At 35.5% G+C, this 24506-nt stretch overlaps 1 protein-coding gene and 1 long non-coding RNA gene across 5 annotated transcripts in view; one reads left to right on the top strand and one right to left on the bottom strand.

The window, feature by feature from the left end:
• The window catches only part of DMXL2 (Dmx like 2), a 119946-nt gene extending 96858 nt beyond the window's left edge, over positions 1-23088 (top strand). For 2 of the 4 annotated variants that reach the window (XM_037502484.2, XM_037502483.2), the window contains exons 28-44: positions 2359-2607; positions 5851-6029; positions 8872-9002; positions 9503-9588; positions 10018-10219; positions 11152-11269; positions 13425-13487; positions 14206-14292; positions 14369-14490; positions 15430-15568; positions 16221-16281; positions 16745-16872; positions 17410-17487; positions 18612-18703; positions 19989-20041; positions 20945-21162; positions 21661-23088. In XM_037502484.2, coding sequence (XP_037358381.1) covers positions 2359-2607; positions 5851-6029; positions 8872-9002; positions 9503-9588; positions 10018-10219; positions 11152-11269; positions 13425-13487; positions 14206-14292; positions 14369-14490; positions 15430-15568; positions 16221-16281; positions 16745-16872; positions 17410-17487; positions 18612-18703; positions 19989-20041; positions 20945-21162; positions 21661-21870 — 2216 coding nt within the window. In that variant the 3' untranslated portion in view covers positions 21871-23088. Of the gene's footprint in view, positions 1-2358; positions 2608-5850; positions 6030-6792; positions 6944-8871; positions 9003-9502; positions 9589-10017; positions 10220-11151; positions 11279-13424; positions 13488-14205; positions 14293-14368; positions 14491-15429; positions 15569-16220; positions 16282-16744; positions 16873-17409; positions 17488-18611; positions 18704-19988; positions 20042-20944; positions 21163-21660 lie in introns of those variants that run through there. The other 2 variants (XM_054701532.1, XR_008554255.1) reach the window with 2 other exon arrangements.
• The window catches only part of LOC119238626 (uncharacterized), a 36563-nt gene continuing 26984 nt past the window's right edge, over positions 14928-24506 (bottom strand). Inside the window, exons 2-3 of the long non-coding RNA XR_005123607.1 lie at positions 23451-23529; positions 14928-16066 (exon numbers count right to left, since the gene is read on the bottom strand). This is a non-coding gene — a long non-coding RNA (uncharacterized LOC119238626). The remainder of the gene's footprint in view (positions 16067-23450; positions 23530-24506) is intronic.

Below are 24506 nucleotides of genomic sequence, written 5' to 3'. Positions count from 1 at the left end.
TTTTCATCTGTTTTGGGGTATTGGGGCATTTAGGTAGTTTCTATATCTTGGCTATTGTAAATAATGACTAGTGTAGCAATAAACATAGGGGTATAGGTTTTCTTTCGAATTAGTGTTTCCGTTTTCTTTGGGTAGATACTTACGAGTGGAATTGTCGGGTCATAAGGCAGATCCATTTTTAGTTTTGCAGAACCTCCACACTGTTTTCCATAGCAGCTGGACCAGTTTGCATTCCCACCAGTAGGAGAGTTCCTTTTCCTCCACACCCTCACCATCACTTACTGTGTCTCGATTTTTTGATATAGGCTGTTCTCAAAGGTGTGAGGTAGTATCTCATTGATTTGCATTTCCCTGATGATAAGTGTGGTTGAGCTTTTTTTCATAAGTCTTTTGGCCATCTGCATGTCTTTTTTGGAGACGTCTATTTAACTCTTTGGCCCATTTTTTGATTGGATTATTTTGTTTTTGTTGAGTTGTATGAGCACTTTGTAGGTCTTAAAATAGCAGTCCCTTGTCAGATGTATGGGGTGCAAATATTTTCTCCCTTTTAGTAGGGTGTTTCTTCATTTGGTTACTGTCTCTTCTGCTGTACAGAAGCTTTTTATTTAATGTATTCCCAGTTGTTTATTTTCTTCTTTGTTTTCCTGATGTTGGAGGCAAATACTCAAAGATTTTTCTGAAATTTATGTCAGGGAATATTTTGCTTTCTTTGTATTTTTTTCTTATATGTATTTTATGGTTTTAGGTCTTACAGGAATGTAGATTTATGGATTTAGGATAGAAGTGACCATTCTACTATGGCACATATGACATGCTGTCTGCCAGTCCTTCTTTCTCTGGTTAACTCTCTTCATTTTTCCATGTCATTACTTCAAAGCTTGTCTGCTCTCTTCAGTACGTTCCCTGGTTTACCATGTCATTTAATTTTTTACTCTGTGTTTTATAGCTCTGAATTTAAATGTTAATGAACATTGTGAAGAATGACTATAGAAAAAAGTAATAAACTCAAAGTGTGTATTTAAAATTGCTTTATGCATCAGGGTCTAGAAACATGTTTTCATTCTAACTTTTTATTTCTAAACTTTACAAAAATTTGCAAAAATAATGAATTTTTGTATAAATTCACCCAAATTCCCCAAATGTTAACTTTTTTTTTTTAAAGATTTATTTATTTATGCCTACAAGAACTGGGGTGTAAACCAGAGGTGCAGGGAAATGAGAGGATTCACCAGAGAGAGTGGGAATCAGAACAGGCAGATGTACTGAAATACACTGCTGAGGGGAGCAGCGGACGAGGCAGGAGAGGTCTGCTGTGCCATGTGGATTGCTCCCGGCCAGCCAGGGATCGAACTCATGCTATAGTGGCTGGCAGTAGCTTGATAGCACTGTCTTTAACCCCTGCGCCACCAGGGAGGCCCCCAAATGTTAACATTTTACCATGCTTGCTTTATCTTCTTTCCTACCTGCTCTCTCTCGCTTACTATGTACGTGCATATACATGCATTTTTCTCCTGAAATATTTGAGAGTAAGTTATAGAAATAATGCCCTCTTACATCTAAATGTGTCAGATGTATTCCTAAAAATAGACATTCTCTTACATAACCATAGCATGATGATCAGATTCAGCATTTTAATATTGTTCCTCTAATCCAAAGATCCTATTCAAATTTCACCAGTTGTCTTCCATTAACGCTTACTTGTAATATCTTAGTTTCCTCTAAAATGAGTAGTTCTTCATTCCTTGTCTTTAATGACTTGAACACTTTTGAATGTAGAATATGGGGTTTTCTTAATTTTAAATTCATTTTGTATTTTGACAGGGATACCACAAAAGAGATGCCGTGCTTCTCAGTGCAAAATATTGAGTCACGTACTGTCAGTACCATTACTGGTATTATTATTACCATTTGGTGGTAATGTGGTTTCCCCTTTGTAAAATTACTTTTTTTTCCTTTAAAACTAATAAGTATCTTTTGAAGGAATAGTATAATTCTGTGTAAAATATACTTTCACCAGCTAATTTTAGCATCCAGGGATGATCTTTCCTGTATCAGACATTATTGTGGGGTTATTAAATGGTAATTACTAATTCTCTCTGCTTCTAATTAGTTGAAATTCTGCTGTAAGGAGGAACTTTCCCTTTTCCCCTTTTTGTTTATTCACTCCTTTATTACATCGGTATAGGTTAATGGAGTCTTATTTAAGTCTATCATTTATAACCCACTTTACATTTTGTTGCTGAAATCGTGAAACTGTATTTTGTCAAATATATTTGCATACTTTTGGTTAAATTGTAAATTGGAATTTTTTTCCTTTTTGAGCTTTGTACTGATAGTTTGATATTATGTACCTTACAGGTGTGAGTTCACTTATTAATCTCTTGAGTTCAGCCCAAGACGAAGACCAGCCAAAATTGAACATTTTGCTTTGTGAAGCTGTCGTTGCAGTTTACTTAAGTTTATTAATACATGCTCTTGCCACAAATTCTTCCAATGAATTATTTCGACTGGCAGCTCACCCATTAAATAATCGAATGTGGGCTGCTGTTTTTGGAGGGGGTGTGAAACTTGTTGTGAAACCTCAAAAACAATCAGAAAATATTTCAGGTAAGATAAATTTGATAACAATATTGTGTATAAATTAAATAACTTTCAATGTAAAGCAAAAGGTTTTTTTAAATGTTTTGAAGTTTTATTTTGAAAATCAATAATGTTCAAAATATGATTGCTTACTCTATGATAGTATCTAAACTCATATTAGAATAAAATATGGTTTTAGTTAACATCTTTTGATAAGCCAGAACATATTTGAAGAGAATAAAAAGGTAGAGAAAAGGCAAAGATAGAAGACAATGTTAAAGAATGAGGTCACGGCAAAAGGATAGTTTCTAATTAAAGAACATTTAAATATATCTTCATAATATTTATAGAGCATGCCAGCAGTTGTCTTCAGATTGAGCTTATGGTCATGTACAATATAGCTGTTCTAGTCATGCACACTGTTTTTTTTTTGTTGTCGTTGTGTTTTAAATTTATTATTTTTAATTGTAATAAAGTTGATTTGTAACACAATAGATTTCAGGGTATAGAGTCACATCTCCTAGTACTTTTTTTTAAATCCCATTTTTTTGTAGGGTCCTTTTCCCCCTTTTGTGTTAGAATATATTTTTCTTTTTTCTTTTGAAAGATATGCTGGTAGTTGATAGTTTAGGAGGGTTTTTTTTTAATTTATTTTTATATTCCCCATACAATTGCAACCCCCTTATTTTGACCCCAATCCCTCCCCGCCCTAGGAGGGTTTTTTTTTTTTTTAAGATTTATTTATGCATGCAAGAACTGGGCTATAGTCCAGAGGTGCAGGATTGGTGAGAAGATTCACCAAAGACAGAGTGGGGAACAGAACAGGCAGATCTACTGAAATACACTGCTGAGGGTAGCAGAGGGTGAGACAGGAGAGGTCTGCTGCACCATGGGATCACCTCCCTGGCTGGGGATTGAATTTGTGTTGCGGTGGCTGGCGATAGCTTGATAGCTCTGTCTTAACACCTGTGCCACCTACTTAGCGCTGAAACATAGAAATCATCTCTGTTCATCTTTAGAAATGGTCCTGTTAATGATAAGGAATCAGAGGTTCAAAGAATTTAAATGTTAGGCACAGGCTCTAACATATGTCCTTATTACCCAAGGTTGAATTAATTGAATAGGTTCCTGTGTCAGTCACAGTAACAGAGATCTCATTACCTCCCATTGCTCCATTCCCGTTATACACAGCTGACGCTTAACTTTTATCTTCCTACCTAGTTGTAGTCCGCTTTAAACTTAAGTTTGTCCCCCAAATCTCTTCTTTCTTTTACTGAATTTTCTATTTTTGGTGATAAAAATAGAAATCGTCTGTGCTTAAACTCTCCAAGTGAGTAGTCATGTCAGCATTTCACTTAACACCTATGATTGCCAGGCAGTGTTAAGAATGAAAAAGACAGATACATCCCTTACCTTCATAAATCTTAACACCTAGTGGAAGTAGACATGCAACAAACAAACAATATTTCAGGTATAATAACTGTGATAAAAATAAAGCAGAGTAAGTTGAAAGAGCAATGAAGGAAGAGGGCATGGGAACAGCTTAGTTAGGATGGTCAGAAGACATACTGCTGGTAAGATAGCATTTGAGCAGAGTACCTAGGAATTCGAGGCTCATTACATGCTGATACCAGCCTTACCAGGCAGCTGGTGCAGTGAGTGCAAGCTCTTGAGGTAGGACTGAGTTTCTCCTTTTTTAGAGGCCAGAATGAGCATCTTGAGCCCAGGGGAGTGTGATCAGAGATCAGGTTATAGTAGTTGCGGGGGGGGGGAAAGGTCATTTAGGGGCTCATAAATCAGGGCTTTACTGTCGTCGTCCTAAAGAAAGGAAAGTTCTGGAGGTTTTTAAGCAGGGAGTGATATAATCTGACTTAGGTTTTCAGACCTATTATCTTTTGGAAGGGGAGCTACTGTAATAGTCCAGTTAAAAGCTAATTGTGAATTACTTTCAAGAAAGAATGGATAAACAAAATGTGGTTTATACACAGTGGGATGTTACTGCACCGTAAGAAGAGATGAAGTGTGTATACACGCTGCTACCAGCACAAACCTCAAATGTATTATGCTAAGTCAAAGAAACCAGACACAAAAGGTCACATATTGTATGTGTCCTTTTATTGATAGATGAAGTATCCAGAATAGGGTAATCCATAGAGACCGAAAGCAGATTGGTGGTTGCAGTAAACTAGAGGCGGAATGGGGAGTGACTGCTCAGTAGGTATAGGATTTCCACGTGGCATGCTGAGACTACTTTGGAACTAGATAAAGATAGTGATTTCACAGTGATGTGACTGTAATAAATACCACTGAGTTGTGTGCACTTTAAAATATGTTCTCAATTAGAAAAACACAGTAGAGGTGGGTTAGCCTAGTTGGTAGTCATGCAGAATGAAAAAGTAATCTTACTCTGAATATAATTTGACATCAATTGCTGATGAATTTATCAATGAACTTTGTTTGTACTATGGAGAAAGATGAGAAAGAATTACCATTTTCTATGATTGCGCTTTTGAAGAGTAGGTTGAATTCTACTTTCTGGCCTACTCATGTCCAATTAATTGTGAATCCTTTTGATATTTCTTTTCGATATTCCTCATAATTAAATGTACCTCTCCGTTTTTAACACACACCATACTAGTTCAGGTTCTTCTTATGTCATCTTCCATCTTCCTCTCTAATGGATGAAGCAAACCATACTTTATCATGTGACTTAGCTAAAGAAGTTTTAGTGAGACTTGCTTCCAGCCTCATAGCCACAGGCTAGTCCTGGCCTAACTTGAGACTGTTGTTGTTATCCCCGTCTCTAATGCCTGTCAGGCAGAAGTAGTTTATTCCTCATTTGTTCAAACCACGTTTGAACATTTGCTTTTCTTTAAACATTGAGCTTCTGACCTTCTTTTAAGTATTCTTTATATCCTACATAATTCTGTGAATTTTTCTTGAACAACATCACCAAAAATAATCATTCAAGTAATTGTTTTACTACTTATTGAATATATAATTTAATGTATACATTTACATAGAATTATTTTAATCCTTCTCTGTATAGCACATGAGCTGCTTATGGCAAGATACACAGGTTAGAGCATAAAAGTATCTCCTTGCCATGATTGGTAGAAAACTGATATAGGTACTAGAAAAGTTTAGGAATACACATGTAACTTAGTCTAGACTAAAACATGGTCAAAGCAGGATGAAAAGAAAGGTGAACTCTGAATTAATAATGAAAATTAAATGATGTCTTTTTTTCTTTTTCTTTTTTTTTTTCAGCACCTCCTACTCCATCTGAAGACATAGATAAGCATCGTAGGAGATTTAACATGCGAATGCTGGTCCCGGGAAGACCTGTAAAAGATGCTACCCCTCCACCTGTGCCTGCAGAAAGACCATCTTACAAGGAAAAATTTATTCCTCCTGAACTTAGTATGTGGGATTATTTCGTTGCAAAGGTAAGGGGCATGGAGAACACAGCTCTAAGTTTGTCAGTTTTATTAACACTTCTGTATGCATCATATGGGAATGATGGGGCAACTTGTGAATTGAATCACCGTAATTTAGACATTTAATCTCTCATCTCCAGAAATTAAAGTCATTCAGTGTGGTCAGATGCTTGACCATGCATGAGAAAAATTAAAATATGAGACTTAGGTATGGACCAGAAGTCAGATTATTAACATATAATCAGGGCCATCCATTTTTAGTAAGTGGAGTGCTTGTAACTACCATCTAGACTCCCTCTGACTAAGTTCCCTTGGTCAGCATGGAACTGGAGTTAGGAGATCGATGGATATTTGACGATTTCATCAGGCCATGTGTTTTATGAGCCGCCATGACATATATCTCTGTTTTCCTTAAGCAGAGGAAACTTCTGTGGGGATTAGAATACTCTGCTGGAAGCCCAATATATGGTGACTAGATCCAGGAGAGCCCCGTTGGAACCATGTTGGATGCATGCTAATACTTAATTTTTTGCATTTTGCTTTTTTATGCTCGTTGTCTTGATCTGTTTTGCTCTTTACATCTACTAATAATGTTGTCGCTTACTTTGTAAGCACAAAAGGGAATACATCTCCTGTCATGCCTCCCATTTAAAAAATTGTTAGATCTCACCTTGGAGTCTTTGAGGTGCTGATCTCACTGGTTTTGGTAGGTGAAGCTGATCTTTAAAAAGTCTTTCAGGGTGAGTTTTGAAGCTTTGTTTTTGTTTTCTAGTGAGTTGGTTAGGCTACTGACCCCAGAACCTTCAGTACCAGCATCAACTAGGAACTTGTGAGAAATGCAAATTCTTGGTTCCCATCTGCGACTTACTGATTCAGAAACTGTAAAAGTGAGAACCAGCAGTCTGTTTTAACAAGACTTCCAGGTGATTATAATATGTGCAGAAGTGTGAGGGCCTCTGGATTAGGCAAATTGTGAGGGCAGATTTCCAGTTTTTACAATGTATCAGGATTCCAGTTTATTCTGGCAGGATCATTCAGGCTTGTCCCTTGAGGCTTTTACACACCATTTTTTCAAAATGATGAGTTGACTCTAGTGTCAGAGAAGGCCGGTGTATTTTGTTATTAGTTTTGTCATGATGTCAGGGATTTAAACACTTGTGTTTTAATCCATTTTACCTGTTACTCTTGTGGCTTCTTAGATGATCCCATCTCTGCCTGTTAGTTCCTGAATCTCTTTGATATTATTCTAGTAGTCCTTGAATTTCCTTTCTAGTTTGTTATTCTAGGCTTACATATTTCCTATTCCAGACTCGCGAACATTTCTCCAAAGAGTTGGTTCCTTTTCGCGGGAACTGATATTTAGAAGCCATGGTCAGGATGCAGATTTTCACGGTTACTAAGTAGCATTTCTAATGACCAAGTATTGATAACAATGACAAGCCAAGAGCTTGATGAGGGCACTATAGTTTACATAATAATTTCCCCATAATAATATTTAGATATTTGCTGTACTTTTTATAAATAATGCTGAGGTTAATATTTCTGTAAATAAGTCTTATTCATGTTCTCATTTCATTAAGAAGAACTAGGTGATACTGTATAACTGTAATTTAACATCTGTGGATTATTTTCCAGATTCCTGATTTATACTCTCTTGAAAATAGTGAGGCTTTACCTTTGTTAACATTAAGTATTCCTTTTTCATTTTTTAATTTGATAGATTAAATAATTTTTATTTCCTTTTAGTAATAACAAAATTTTTTAATGAACTCAGTGCCATTTGATTTTCTACTTTGAGAAATTAACTTCATGTTCTTAAATTACCTGTCAGGACTGTGGTATTTTTCTTAATTTAGTGAACTCTTTATTAAAGATATTATCAATTTATCTTGTGATTAACAAGAATTCTTCCAATTTATTTGACTTTTAACTTCATTTATGATGTTTTTGACATAAATTTTTATAGGTTTAGCCATATGTATCCATGCTTTGTGATTTGTTACTGTTTTTCAGAAGAGAAATTCCTGTCCACTAATGAAAGTTTACTCTTATTATTTTATTCACCTCCTGCCTCATCATCTTCATCCTTTTTGGCTTTCAGCACTCATTCATTGAGAATAAAGTGAAAGTCAGACTTGATTGCCCTCTTTATCATTTATCTGCACACATAGCTAACTAGTTCTCTAGTATCATTCATTAAATCATTTTTCCTTTCCTCCCACTGAGTTATAATGTTACCTTTGTCATAATTTCTTATTACACTATTTTAGACTTTTTTTTTCATTGATCTGTTGCTAGACTGATCCATTTATTTTAATACCCACTAAGAATTTACTTTAAGAAGATCAGCTAATCTTGCCCATATTTTTCTTTCCTATGAACTTTAGAATCAAGTTCTGAAAATTCCTGTGGGGATTTTTATTACAATTATTTAAAAACTATTAATCAACTTATAAAGAATTATAGTTTCTATGTTTCTCAGTCTCCTTATAGCTTTTAGGAGGATTTGTAATTTCTATCACGCTTTCATAAAATTTTCCTTTGGCATTTTGTTTTAGGTTTTTTTTTTTTTTTTTTTTTGTATAAACTTCTAGCTAGTCACTGCTGATAAATAAGAAAAAGACTATTGATTTTTAAATGTATTCATTTTGTATCTAGCTACTCATTTTATTGAATCTCGGAGTTTCGCCTGGTTTACTTGTTTTATTTAGATCTAGTATCATTTACAAAAGAAAATTTTATTTAGTTATTAATTTTATATTAGATTTTATTTAAAATGTTCAATGTTAATAAGTTAGGACAAAAATATCCCAATTCTATAGTTAAAAAATAACTTTGCCTTTTATTGCAGCCATTTCTTCCTTTGTCTGATAGTGGTGTTATATATGATTCTGATGAAAGCATTCATAGTGATGAAGATGAAGATGATGCCTTTTTTTCAGATACACAAATACAGGAGCATCAAGATCCAAATTCCTACAGGTAAATAAGGGATTGTTTATTTGCTTTAATAACATTATTATGTTTTATATAAGAACTGACACAGGTTTTCAGGTTAGGAATTCTCTATCTTTGAGATAAATTTCTAAAGAGAGTATTTTTTCCCCTTTACATGTAATTTTAAAAACAGCTTTCATGCAAGCTGCAAACACAAGCATACTTAGTGAGAAAAAGATGTAATTTATTGATGTGCAATTAGAACTTAACATTTAACTTATTGATGTGCTCTTACATTTCATGTAACTGTATGGTGTTTTTCCATTAGGTAATTTTTAGATACTGCAAGAGTGATTGATTTATGGTTGCACTCTTTTATTTTCAGAGTCTACAAAGGTGCCGTTTTTGTATAGTAAGCTGTTAGGAAAAAATAGATTTAATTTTTGGGTTGGAGATGGAGTTAAATAATTGATAAGCATCACCACTATGCTGCTCATGATTTTGAGTTTCAATTAAAGAGAATTTTTTTTTTACCCTTTAAATAGCTGGGCTCTTCTACATTTGACAATGGTTAAGCTAGTGCTTCACAATGTCAAGAATTTCTTTCCCATTGCTGGATTAGAATTCTCTGGTAAGTTTGGAACATAAAAATTAATGTTACTAAATATAATGTTACCATCAAGTTTGTCTTTACAAAGTTCATATAAAAAAGAGCATTTGGTACTTAAAATCTCCAATGCAGTATCTTTTCAAGTTGAGGTCTTGCTTAATTAGACTCCAGTCTATGGTTTTATAATTCATAGTAAAAATCACTTTATACCTAAGAGAGCTGAAAGTAAAAGCCAGAATCACACTGTAGAAGCAAGACGTTTCCTCAGTTTATTTTATGGAGAAAGCTTTCTGTTTTGTTGAAAGTATTAAGAATCCAAGTGGTAGAATAACATTTTCAAATTTATTTGTGTTTTCAGAAGCACTGGATCTAAATTTGATTTCCTAAGTATGTGTATGATTACCAACATTTTTTTATCAAAATAAAATGACATATTCTATCACCTTTTAGAGTTGCCTGTAACATCACCATTAGGCATTGCTGTTGTTAAAAACTTGGAGAACTGGGAACAGATCTTGCAAGAGAAAATGGATCAATATGAAGGCCCACCTCCTAACTATATCAACACATACCCAACTGACCTTTCAGTAGGAACTGGACCAGCTCTTCTTCGAAATAAAGCAATGCTAGAACCTGAAAATACCCCATTCAAGTAAGAACATTCATAATGCTGCTGAGTGTATAGCTCAGTTGAACCTTCCTAGAAGACAGTTTGGCAAGATATGCCAGTAGTCCTCAAAACACTGAGACTTCATTCTTATTTCTACATCCCTCTAAAGAAAACAGAATATGGATAGAAAACTTTTTCAGTATTATCCATAATTTAGTAGACATATTTTATGATCAGGGAAAGCCCTTTTATTATATTTTTGTTATTTTAAGAACTCTTACAGAAATTTTTGGAGTAATTTAATAGTAAACATACTGTGATTTTTTTTATTGATGTTTTGATCGTCTTTCCATCTACACCTTTTTTTTTTTTTTTAAGATTTATTTATTTATTTATACAAGCACTGGGTACAGTCAGAAGCACGGAAGGGTGAGAGAACTCACCAGAGCCAGAGCAGGGAGCAGAGCAGGCAGAAGGACCGAAGTACACTGCTGAGGGGAGCAGCGGCAGCAGGAGAGGTCTGCGCGCCTCCATCTACACCCTTTTTGATAAGCAGCATATTTGTGTTTTTTGAAGCATCTGACCATGGATAAGAGTATTGCTTTAAGCTTGAAAGAACACAACTTTTTAGCTTATTTTAATGCATATTAAAATGAAACCTGTAACTTTTTATTCATTAGTAATATGCTTTATCCAACAAAAGCAACCTGCAATATAATTTTAAAAGAAAATGAGAAATTTATTTAACTCTTAGCTCGACCTGTTCATTTAGAGAAACTGTAATTATAGATTTGCTGGATGAAGGAATGTTTAGAAGACTTCACTAAAAATTAAAGGGGAAAAATGTAAAATTTTGTTGCTTAATGTTATTATTGTCTTCTTTACAATAGCTAATGAAGGTTTTTCTTTACCTGTAAATGTGAAACACATTTTCTATAGACTAAAATCATGTGATATGTTAATTTTTTTAATAGATCTCGGGATTCTTCTGCACTTCCAGTAAAGCGGCTTTGGCATTTTCTTGTTAAACAAGAAGTCCTTCAAGAGACATTTATTAGATATATTTTCACTAAGAAAAGAAAGCAGAGTGAGGTATTTTGAAAAATAATTTCTGTTGTATTTTTTGGTTTTCATTAATATTTTAATGAAGTTTTGATTGGAGCTTATTTTATTATCTTTCATATATCATGGGTAACTCTAAACTACAGTGAATTTCTTGTAATTTTCATTTCATAGAAGTGAAATGACATAGTTCCCACGATAAATCACACACAGTCAAGTAAAACATGGTGTTTCCTTTATAATATTTGTCAGTGGGCTTTCAAATGTAATAAACAATATGATGGGTGGTTTATGGAACTTAACATGGTACTATTCTTTGGATAACATTTAATTGAAAGTAATATATAGCCTTTAAAAAAGCATTTTATTTAGCATTTAGAAATGGAAGAACCTAAACTTTAGAAAAGGGTAAACTTTAAATTTCAGGATCAGTTTTGAAAGAAAAATACCACAGAAATGCCAAATACATGAAGAAGAAAGAATGTTTTTACAAAATGAGGCAGAGATTGTGTTGCATAAATAAATTGACTAATTAGTAACATTGGGGAACTCATTTTAAAAATTTCAAAGTGTTGGTTGATTTTTAAAAATTTTTCCCCCTCCAATTATATTCATTGAGGTAAAGTTGGTTTACATCATTGTATTTGTTTTAGGGGCTCTCAGTTCACACCTCTGCAAATGTATGTTTTCACACCATGCCCACCACTATGCTCCCTGGGGCCCAATCCCTGCCCTTCTGGTTGCCTCAGTTTTGCAGTTAGTTGCCAAGGGTTTGTTATTGGTTTAGTTTTGTCTAACCCTTTATTTTGTTTCTCTATATTCCACTTATAAGTGAAAGCATCTGGTATTTCTCTTTCTCCTTCTGACTTATTTTGCTTAGGATTATCCTCTCATTCCTTCCATGTTATCACAAATGGCAAGAATTCAACTTTTTTTTTTTTTTATAGCCGAGTAGTGATTTATTAAGTGTGTGTGTTATGCATCACATTTTTTGATCTACTCTTCTGTCTTTGGACAATTAGGTTCTTGCCATAACTTGGCTATTGTAAATAGTGCTGCAGTGAACATAGTAATGCACCTCGCCCTTTAAATTAGTGTTTCTGCGTTCCTAGGGTAGTTATGTAGGAGAATTGCTGGGTCATATGGTAACCCATATTTTGGGACTATTTTAATATTTTGAGAAATGCCCTATGATTTTCCATCAATGTTGGTTAAAATCACTTAAAATTCTCCTAAGAAATGCTGACATTTTAGATACATTCATAAGCAGATACTTTTATTCATTGACTATGTTAAAGAAGAATAGTCTATAGAACAAGTTTTTATGAAATTGGTAAATGTGACAAACTTTACAATTGATTAAAGGCAAAAAGGGTTTCCAGCAGTTTGGTTTTTAACCATTCAACCCTTGGACACATGTACCATTCCTTTATAGTCAGCTGCAGCAGCGTCAGAGCAGTCACTGAAGGCCTGGTCAGGGAATTTGACCCTTTTGACTGACAGTGAAACTCACTTCAAGAGGTAGCAGGAAAGTATATTTTTCTGATAAAACCTCAGAGGTTTCCACAGCAGAGCAGATTTATTACTTTTGATTGTAGTCATTCCTGATGACTCTGTCATTGACCAAGAGCAGGTTATCTGTGTGATCTCTTTCCCATGGTTCCTTTCATCAAACATTTATTTATCTAAAAGGAGAAAAATTATGTGATCTTAGTAAATGGTTGATGTGAATTCTGATCCATTTTCATGGATACATTCCTTATGAGTAAGAGTGAAATAATTATCAGTATTTTTAGTCTGTAATTATAATTTTAATTTGCATTTTAAATAGGCCCCTATAAAATAGGAATCTGCATAGTATATAATATTTGCTTGTACAAGTAGATTTTCGAGTTTATGGTTTAAGTCAGAACTTTAGGCTATATAACTGGGGTACAAATATTTTTACAATAGTATTTATATATGTAATAGTCACAGTAGCATTTATTTTGTCTGCTTTTGTGTTGATTTATCTAACATTTTAATTTAATTTCTTTCTTGATGTGCTTTTGAAAGGAAAGCTTGCAAGATTCATTTTTATCATCTTTAAGTCATGGGATGCCCATTTTCAGTTTAAATTTTCATTCTCTTTATAATTTTGTTTCATGCATGTGTCTTGTGTTTATGATGGTGTGGTGGTATTTAGTCTGTAGAAGAACATGTGGAGCAGGTCAAACACATCTCCATAGCAGAAGATTGCCACATCAAGGTAGTATTCCAAGCTCATTCTTTGAAATCAAGAAATAACCCTTCATCTCTAATACTAACCCTGACTGGCCCGCTGGCTAACTAGAGTACTCAGTGCTCCCATATAGCTCAATACCATAAGGCAGGGGATGCTGCACTGTGTCTAGCCTACTCATCATTGTGATTGGTTCTTTTCTTGCTTCTTGTTCTGCCTTCACTTCTGTTCCTTTATCTAGTCTGCTTTTAAACATGGTGGTTTTATCGTTCCTCCTTTTTAATGTTCTTTTTTTCCTTCACCTTTGACCCTAGGCCATTGCACCTTCCTCTCTCAATCTCCTTCATTCTTTTCATCACCCTTATTTAAAAATGTTCCATCTTATTTGTGGCTCCTTTGTCTTTCTCTCTCTCCCCTACTCTAAATATATATATATTCTCACCGCATAATCTTTGTGTACTTTCAGAAGAAACGAGACATTATTACTGTCATGACTACTGTTGAAAACTATGTTAGCTATCTTCTGTGACAGTCAGTTCCTATAATCACAATGAATATCTTTATAATTTGGGTGATTACAGGGCATCAGAAAACTTAACTATAAAGCTGATTTTCAACACACTTAAATTACTGGTGCTTTTATTTTTGCTGTTGCTGCTGTATTTTCTTATTCTTTTAAAGAATTGTGTGTTCTCTACATGGAGCTGTGCTGCAACAATTAAAACTGCTGACAAATGTCTTATAGGTTGAAGCTGATCTCGGCTATCCAGGTGGAAAGGCAAAAATCATTCATAAGGAATCAGATATGATCATGGCATTTTCTGTTAATAAGGTAAAAGCTTTAATCATTATGAAGAATGTACTGTAGTGAAATTCTTTAAATTATTGACCCTATCTCTCCGTTATAGGCAAACTCTAATGAAATTGTTTTGGCTTCAACTCATGATGTACAAGAACTCGATGTTACTTCTCTTCTGGCCTGTCAATCATACATATGGATTGGAGAAGAATTTGACAGAGAATCCAAAAGGTTTGTCTGTCTTACGTAGTCAATTTTAAATGATTTTTTTCAAATGAACATGATTTATCCTGAAAATTACATCTTTCGCCCTTCATTTGGGTAGGAGACAATAATTGATTTAGCTGCCAATAAGAGACTCACTACTATGAAAAAAAGTAAAAAAAGAAAAAGATTATTTCCGAGTCTAATGGAAGAAGTATGAGTACTAATACTTATTCAAACACTAACTCAGTGTTTGAATCAGAATGATTTCAAAGATTAATGCAGACAAATCCTAATGCTGACAACTGCCACCTTGGCATTTAACCCAAAAAATATCAGTAATTATACAATATTCAGTGAATTCAGTTTTGTGGATAAGTAAAGCAAGAAGCAGTATACACAAATAGTAGACTGGTAAGTCACATTTAATGAACAATTTTCATTGTTTCTTCTTGATTATTTCCTTATAAACATACCCTTTTTACAGATAAAAATGTAGACAACTTTATAGTAAAGCTTGGATACTGCAATAAGAGTTTTGCAATACTGTCTTGTTTGGGGGCTTCTCCATATAATCCCTTCTTTTTTCCAGATAAGGAAATTTTATGTACTTGGAGATGATGTCATGGTAGCCTCTCTCCTTATTCTGTTAAATGTTCTGTTTTGCTGCTATATAGCTACGTTTCAATATCACACTTTAGAGTAGCTATAACAATGTAATATGATATAGTCCATCATAAAAAGAACAAGCATTCTAATTTGTGCAGCAGTAAAGTTATCCCCGAACAACACTTAACTGTATAAGTGTTGAGGGAAAACTCTAACCAGTAGTAATCTATTGACTTCTCACGGCTATTTGTTCATTTTAAAAGTACTGCTTTGTGGATACCTAAGAAGCTCTGTAATTGGAATGTGTTACTGGGAAAGTTCCATTTGCTCTTAACACACACAAACCGTCTTTTACAGTTCAGATGATATAGATTATCGTGGTTCTACTACAACTCTTTATCAACCCGGTGCAACATCCTATTCGACGAGTCAGGTGCACCCACCTTCCTCTCTGCCATGGCTGGGCAGTGGACAGACTAGCACTGGAGCTAGTGTGGTATGTTGTTTACTATTAGCTATGACTTCTGGATATGGACTCCCTTAAAAATGAGTTGAAGTTACTCTGACATAGGAATAGTCCTAAAGGTGCAGGACAGTGACCAGTTAGTACAATAATAAGCATGTATAGACTGAGTTTCCTTTTATCAGGTGCAAACTGTTTCTGAAAACAAGCGTAGGTGGTGGGTGCTATTAGTATCCTTCATAATCATTTTATAAATGAGCAAACTGAGAGGGACAAAGTAGTAAAGTAGATGAAGGAAAAATTCATCTCTATAGTAAGTATTAGAAAAGTGCATCAATAGTTTCTTGTAAGCCATTGCAGTTGAAGGGGTCCTATTCTCATGTTCTGCTTTGAAGAGTCTGGAGATACTTCTGATTATCCGCAGGGAGGGGCACTTGGAGGAGAGGTCCCTTTATCACTAGAGAAAGCTGCCTGCGGTTCTCATGGTCCAGAGGCCAGGGCTGCACCAGTAAGTGGATATGCCTCAGTAACCTGTTAAGACAAGTGTCATATGTTAAGTCATTCAAATAAATCAACAGGATTTATTTCAGCAATGATCCAGTTGTAAAGAAATGTTACTAGAATTAGAGTTGGCTTGAAGCACATCCTTTTCTGTCATGCACAAAATGTGTTGTTTTTTTTTTAGCTCATGAAAAGGAATCTACATAATGTTAAAAGAATGACTTCACACCCAGTTCATCAATACTGTAAGTATTTTAAGTAACCGCTATCATTTTGAGGATTTATAGAATGGAAAATATCAGAACTCCTTTAGCTTTTTCATTTATTTTCCTTAAAGTTTTATTTATTTATACAAGCACTGGGTACAGTCAGAAGTGCGGGAGGATGAGAGGATTCATCAGAGCAAGAGCGGGGAACAGCAGGCAGACTGACGAAATACACTGCTAAGGGGATCAGCGGGCGCAGCAGGAGAGGTCTGCATGTGGGACCCTTGCCGGCAGCCGGGGTTCGATCCCCGGCGCGCCGGGGATCGAACCGGCGCTGCAGAGGCTGTGGGCAGCGCCGGGGATCGAACCGGCGCTGCAGAGACCGCCTGGGCTCGAACCGGTGCTGCAGAGGCTGTGGGCAGCTTCGCAGCCCAGCGCTCAACCACTGCACCACCAGGGGAGGCCCCATTTCTTAGTTTCTACCATGCCTCTTGTGTTTCAGATCTCACAGGTGCTCAGGATGGTAGCGTACGAATGTTTGAATGGACACGACCTCAGCAACTTGTCTGTTTCCGCCAAGCTGGCAATGCAAGAGTTACCAGATTGTATTTTAATTCACAAGGCAACAAGGTTAGTTCGTGGGTGTTATTGCTAATTCATCTGAAAATAATTGTGAATATTTGAGTAACTCATTAGTAAGACTACATCTAAAAACAAATACAGTGGCTCTGGACTTAACCTGAGCAGAAAGTTTATTGGCGTCCATCCTTCACTTTCCAATAAGAGCATAAATTCCCTAAATTTTTTTAAAGATACTAAATACTTTGTGAGGGTAAAGAATTCTGTTTCTTTTGCGTTGGTATCTGTAAACAGTGAAGCACCTGAGAGAAACCTTCCAGGTTCTCACTAAATTCTGTTGGGTTGTCGGAAAAGTCATGACACATAATGACTTGTTTTTCGAGCAAAAATGTGTCATGACTTTTCTGACACAATATTAGGTAGCTGAACGGAAAACCATGAAATAAGCTTGGGGAAGCAGTTAAAAGGTGACAGGATATTCATAGCCTTGAATTTCCTTGTAAAATACATACAGGCAGAATGCTAGTGAGGTGGGGACTGAGTGATATGGGAACATATAGCTATGTTTAACATTTTCCCATCTTCCAGTGCGGTGTTGCAGACGGAGAGGGCTTTCTTAGTATCTGGCAAGTAAACCAAACTGCATCAAACCCTAAACCTTACATGGTAAGTATTACTCAGAATTCCCAGAGCACACACAGATGCCACTTTATTTATGCAGTGTTGTTTCTCATTCTCACTGGTACTTCTGTGGGGGAAGATTCATTTCCGCCCAGCAACACCATTCCCATCAATGCCCTAGTTTTAATGACATAAAAAACAGAGCTTGTTTCTCATAGCTTGAAGGGTGACCATTATATTGGGAAAAAATTCAAGGTCTCTTTCTCTCTGTGGTCATACTTAGTTTTCAAAAAAAAAAAAAAAGTATCCTAACATCTTGATAGAATTTTGTAGTGATTTATTTTAGATACTATATTAAGAACCAAACAGGTACCGTGTATTATTTCCTCCAAATTTTTGCTTGTTAGATTATAAAATAATTAATGCCAATCAAAGAATTTGGTGATGGATAGAATTGGGATGGAAGGTGATGCTACCTTGTATGGAACTTCTGGCTTCATGAGACATCACCCTTAAATGATTAGTTATTTATGACAACTCCAAATAGAAAAATGTCCATCTTTAAAGTATTCTGACATCCACCTGATCCAACAAAAGTCATGCATGGCTCAGTAAAGTGGTTTCCTACCGTACTGGAATATCGTTAGGACCCACTTTGGCAGCCTTATACCTGTGGGTTATTTGCAGGACCACTTTGACCTTGTTACTGCTAATCTCTTTACAGGGTAAGTATCTGGGAGCAGAGGTGGTAAGGAAGGTGGATGTTTGTATTTAGGTAGGAATTAATTTGACTTAGACTGCAGCATCTTAAGGGCTTAAGACTAAATGTGCATGTAAGAGATTTGTTAAGTTTACTAAATGCAGTTGAGGTCATGAGCACTAAAATTGATTGGGCCCTAAATATAACTGAATGGCTTGGCTGAGTTCATGTACTTGTAGATCCCATTCCTTTGTTACATAATCTAAAACAGCAACTTTTTATTCATAAATTATTGGATATTAGCATCAAGATATGCAAATGACAGCCAATCCTCTTATATCACTTATTCTTGTTCTAGACTACTTTAAAAACTAACTCATGCACATAGTATATTACTAATAGAACTGTAAATACTGTACTGGTTTTATTGGATTTTTAAATAACATCACTTGCACTTTATTGTCCATAGAGTTGGCAGTGCCACAGTAAAGCCACAAGTGACTTTGCATTTATTACCTCTTCAAGTCTAGTTGCCACATCTGGACAATCCAATGACAACAGGTAAGTTGACAGAAACAAAATAAGAAATAAGCAAATTTTATGTGTGGAGATTTCTTGACCTACTAAACTTAGAGCTTCCATATGATCCAGCAATTCCACTCCTAGGTATTTACCCAAAGGACACAGAAACATCAATTCCAAAGAACACCTGCACCCCTATGTTTATAGCAGCTCTGTTTACAATAGCTAAGCTTTGGAAACAACCCAAATGCCCAAAAATAGATGACTGGATCATGAAGATGTGGTACATATACACCATGGAATATTACTCAGCATTCAAAAATTACTCAGCATTCAAAAAAGATAAACACATGCAATTTGCAGCAACATGGATGGCACTGGAAGGGATCATGCTCAGCGAAATAAGCCAAAAAGAAAAATACCAGATGGTCTCACTCATAGCAGGAATCTAGAAAACTTAAATAAATCAAAATCAACAAAAAACTACGAACCAGAGACACTTTTAGGGGGGCAGGGGTGGGAGGGGAGAGATTGGGGTCAGAATGGGGGGGCTGCAATTGGGAATATAAAAATAAAATTTATTATTAAAAATAAAAAAAAAATAAGCAAATTTTAAATTCCTGCTATGAGTGAGACCATCTAATATTTTTCTTTTTCTTTCTGGCTTATTTCACTGAGCATGATCCCTTCCAGCTCCATCCATGGTCTCACTCATAGCAGGAATAAGAGATAAGGAAAAATATCACAATAAACCAAAAAATCAAAATCATCAGGTAACTATAAACCAGTTACACTGCAGAGGGGGTGGGGAGAAGGGAATAGGATCAAACAAGGATGGTAGGACTATAACCAAGATGAATGCATACATTGTACAAAAATGAAAGATGTAAAAATATAAAGTCTAGATTTCTATTTAAGAGGATTTTCTACATTTGGAATACCAAAAAGTTAGGAGTTTGAGAACAAGCATTTGACATTCTGTAGCCATGATTCTCAAGATTTTCTTTCCATGGACAACACATGCCTATGGATGAATTTCACCTGCAGTGGTTACAAACTAAGTCAGGTCTCAAGAACTGGGGGATGAGAAGGGGTAGAGGCAGGCAAGACCATATAAGACAACTGTGTAGTTGGAAAGAATAGACTCTTAGGAGAGATATACTCCCAGATTCAGCCTCTATCCTCTTCCTAGTTGAATCACTGCTCTATAAATGGGAATGAACAACAACAAAATTACCTTAAGTAAAAATAATTGACTTGAAGATACAATCTTCCCCTAGTGATGACTGTGAATAATTGCTTGATGTATTTGTTTCTTTATAAGAAATGTGTGCCTCTGGGACACATTGATATCACCTGGAAACAGCCTCATTCATGGTGAGTTAAGGTCTATGATTTTTTTTTACTATCCTTTGAAGGATGCTTTCCTGGCTTAGCTAGAATGTCTAGCTGCTGACCTGGCTGAGTCAAATACGTATGGTCATAGAATTGGAGTCAGCTATCCTAAAAGAGTCTATTTTGTACTCTAAGCAAGAAAATGCAGTGTTATAGGCTATTTATTAATTACAAAGTATTCATTGAGTCAATACAAATGACATTTTTAAAAATTAAACCTGATTATAAAACAAAAATTAACCTATTATAAGAACTATGAACAATGCCACTGAAGTATTTGTTTTGTTTAAGACAGTATCCTAAAGATATCTTTTCCACATAATGCTGCTAAAAGTGTTACATTCTTTTAAGTTTGGGTTAAATAAGCTAAGCAGCTTTCTTTATAGGAAGATTTGTGTTTTTAAAATGCATTTCTATTGTTATTGTTAACATCGCAAAGATTTTCCATATATTTAAGGCTTTAATCTTTAAAATGCACAATCCTGGGAAAGATAATTCCTTAACTTGTAATTTGTCATCTTCAACACTAGTGTCGTTAAGTTTCAGTTACTCACCTGAGAACTTCTGATGAGAGTTTATGTATGGAACGGACCTTGGGTACTTGCTGGTCAGTGGTGGGTATTAGTGAGGTGGCTGAGAGTGTAGTTGAGAAGCTTGCTCTCTGTACTGACACCTCGTACGAGGCAATATAGCTTAGCTTGGGCTTAGAGTTTAAACTTCCTGTGTGTAAGACTTTTCTGTCATTGCTTGGCATTTTTTAATACTTTGATTATATTCGAAATTAGAATGAGTCAGTAATTTCTATATTAAATGTGCATTTAAATTTTTATCAGAATTGCCGAGATGAAATTGTTTGGGAAAGGCATTTGCTGTTTTCCTCTTCAGGTTTCACATGCCATGACCATGGTGCCACAGTGCTTCAATATGCGCCCAAACAGCAACTTATAATCTCTGGAGGGAGGAAAGGCTATGTCTGCATTTTTGACATCAGGCAGAGACAACTAATTCACACATTCCAGGCACATGACTCGGCTATTAAAGCGCTGGCGCTGGATCCCTGTGAGGAATATTTTACTACAGGTTCAGCAGAAGGTAACATAAAGGTGAGTCAGTACAATAGAATGGGAATGTCCAAGTATTTTCTTTATCTGTGGTTTGTGAAGCTTTGTGCAGATATCAAATACCTCTTGACATTCATCTTCCCTTACTTTTGTGTGCGACATTACTTTGTCTCCTTAGAACAGAACTTCCCCCAGTGCCTGTTTTGGGTAGCTGAGGTTTCTAGATTGAGATGGTATTGCTACAGGGCCTAGCTTACCATTAGGGAGGTATTTAATTGAATTAACATCAATATTTAATTAGAGAGGGGATATGTATTGTTATTATGAAACAAGAGGACAGAGAGTAATTTCAAAAAGTAGGGACAGTGAAAGGTACGGAAAGTAAATTGTGTAAATACTATTATTTCCAGTGAGGAAAGAGGCAGTGATTGGACTTAAATCCATGCTGTTGTTCTCTATTTAAATCACTTGTGCTTTGTTTTGTTTTTCCTTTAAGTGACTTAATGATTTTCTTTTCATTCCTTTGTTTTTTTAAACTAGGTTTGGAGACTGACAGGCCATGGCCTAATTCATTCATTTAAACACGAACATGCTAAACAGTCCATATTCAGAAATATTGGGGCTGGAGTGATGCAGATTGACATCATCCAGGGCAATCGGATCTTTTCCTGTGGGGCAGATGGCACGCTGAAAACGAGGGTTTTGCCCAATGCTTTTAATATCCCTACTAGAATTCTTGACATTCTATAGACTTAAAGATGGGGGCTTTATTTTTATAAACAAAAAAACACACTGCATTAATTATTAGGCATTTCTGCTTTCCAAGCAGTTGCGTTTAAAACAATACAGAGAATCTCTGTAGAATTTGAGTCCAATCTAAGCAGAGTGTTATGCTGAGATTGCCTGTACAAGTTGGTAAAATGAAAGTGCATGTACCTTGTTATCATGCTAACATGCTAAAAAAAGAAAAATCAATCTAGTATGTATGAAGGGTATCTATTCTTTACAACATCTAGCAAACCTGATTCAGAAAACATTTGAGGTTAAAAGTTAGCATACTAGTGAGTTATAGTAATAAGAAAGGCCTTTATACCAAATGGAGGAAGACAGTGTTGTTGATTCAGGTTTTTCTTCCTAACCCCTATCCTTATCGCTGATTGAAGCATGCAGTCTCTTTTGTTGAAGGAAGGATAGTCATAACATGTTAGAAGCTCTAGACCACCAGAAATATTTTAAGCTCCGGAGCAGTGTGCATCGACTAGTTCTCTGCCGCAAGAGGTCTTTTCCATTCTTTCCTGCTAAATACTTTTCCTGTTAGTGTTTCTACTAAGCTAGTACTGTAACTTGCAAATTGAGTGCAAATTTAAATGCAATGTTTTCCTCACAATTTGCACATTCGCTTTTTTTGACCGCTGGTTTTTCTATTTAAATATTTGCCTTCTGTTAGGAATGTACTATGTGGACATGACATTTGTAGTTAACTGAAACATGCTGATTTAGTACTATTCTTTTCACATATTCAAGGTTGACCACTCACATTTTAAGGCTGTGTTCCAACTACACCAATAGAGCATTTCATGTATCATAATTAAAATGAATGTTAGGCTTTTTGTGGCCGGTTAATAGTTGATGAGATTGGTGATTATTTATTACCATAGCCTATTGTATAAACTATGCAGAGTTAAATATTATTTGCTTGTAAAATACTGGCCAATGTTGTCATATTTTGATGTACTTCTTTGGTAATGACCAAAAAATATGTTCTTGAGATATTGAAACCAATGTCTGTGTGTTTAAATGTTTACCAGCAAATTGTCTCATGTGAAGAATGTTTAATGCCTGTGCAGTAAATAGTAAAATATAATGGCATAAAAGCACTTTGCTCTGAAGGCGATGTGATGTTTGGACTGTGAAGTACAAATGTAAAAGAAAAATAAATGTTATTTGTTAGAGTTTTATCTTAGTTTGGTCTGATGTTATTTTCAACAGAAAAGATTGTAAGTTTTGGAAAATGTACGGAATTTTTAAGCTATTTGTGAATGACTGGGCTGTCTAGAATATCAGAAGTCATTCTAGCAAATGGGATACTGTGGTGAGCCAGGAAGAAAAGCCACTCAGCATTAGAATTTAATTGGGTAAGAACTAACCTCACTGTACCTTCTTGTTTCCTGAATGCTCCCTTTTTGCTCATTGAACTGAGTGTAGATTTTGGTGCTGACAGTGGTGAAGGACGCTGGGAACAGTGCTTATGTAGAACGGTGAGGGAAGGCAGCAAGAGGATGTCTGAATACATAGAAAAACTAGTTTGCAATTTTTTCACAGGCACTTACCCCAGTTTAGTGTACCAGTAGCCGGATACCGGTGCATTCTCTCCATCGCCACAGCATATAATATCAGCTTATTCAGCCTCTGCAAGATAAGAGCATTTTGAAACCGAAACATACGCAAGATTTTGATAGCTGCCACTTTCTTTGAGCTATTGCTTTATAGTAATTTGCATGTTTTTTAAAAAGATATTTTTTGAATGGGTTTATGTTTATAAAAACATTGGTTTAATACTACAGTTTCTGCCTTTCGTAGCTTCCCTATGTTAGCAGTTTACATTAGTACCATACTTTTATAACAGTGAAGCAGTATTCAGTCCATGAATTGCATGGTCACCCTCTGTTATGTGGATGGTGACAAATGCATCCACCATTCCAATTGCGGATGTTCGGATCCACACAGAGTCGTCTCATTGCCCTGAAAGCCCCCTGTGTTACTTACTCATCCCTCCTCTTTGCCCCCATCCTTACTAATCACTTATTGTTTCACTGTTCCCATGCTTTTGCCTTTTGCAGAATGTCATATAGTAGTAATCATGCCTTGTAACAGTTTCACTTAGACACCAATGTTAGAGTACATTCTTTTCTGTGGTTCAGTAACTCATTTATCATTTAATTTTCCATGTATACCACAGTTTCCATTATTCACCTTTTAAAAGATATCTTGGTTGCTTGCAAGTTTTGTGTAAACCTAAATGTGATCACTGAATCATGGTAACGCTATGCTAAGCTTTATGAAAAAGTGCCAAACTGTTTCCCAAAGTAGCTATCCCATTTTGTGTTCCTACCAGCAATGAATGAATTCTACTGAGAGTTCCTATGTTTAGCAGTCCCATTCTGCTACATCCTCATTAGCATGGAAGATCAAATTTACATGATCATCTCAGTTTAACATCCATTTATGATTAAAAACTCAAAGTGAGTATAGAAGGAATATATCTCAACATAATTAAGGCCATATATGAGAACAAGAGCTCAAAAATGAAAAAGCTAAGGGATAACATCAGGAACAAGAAAAGGATCACATTCTCCCTAATTTTGTTCAACATAGCCAGAACAATA

This window comes from Talpa occidentalis, unplaced genomic scaffold (assembly GCF_014898055.3).
Source record: "Talpa occidentalis isolate TD23 unplaced genomic scaffold, MPIMG_talOcc4v2.1 talOcc4.11, whole genome shotgun sequence".
Lineage (NCBI taxonomy): Eukaryota > Metazoa > Chordata > Mammalia > Eulipotyphla > Talpidae > Talpa > Talpa occidentalis.
The sequence above is the reverse complement of the archived record's forward strand: the minus strand, read 5'-3'. Positions and strand labels throughout refer to the sequence as shown.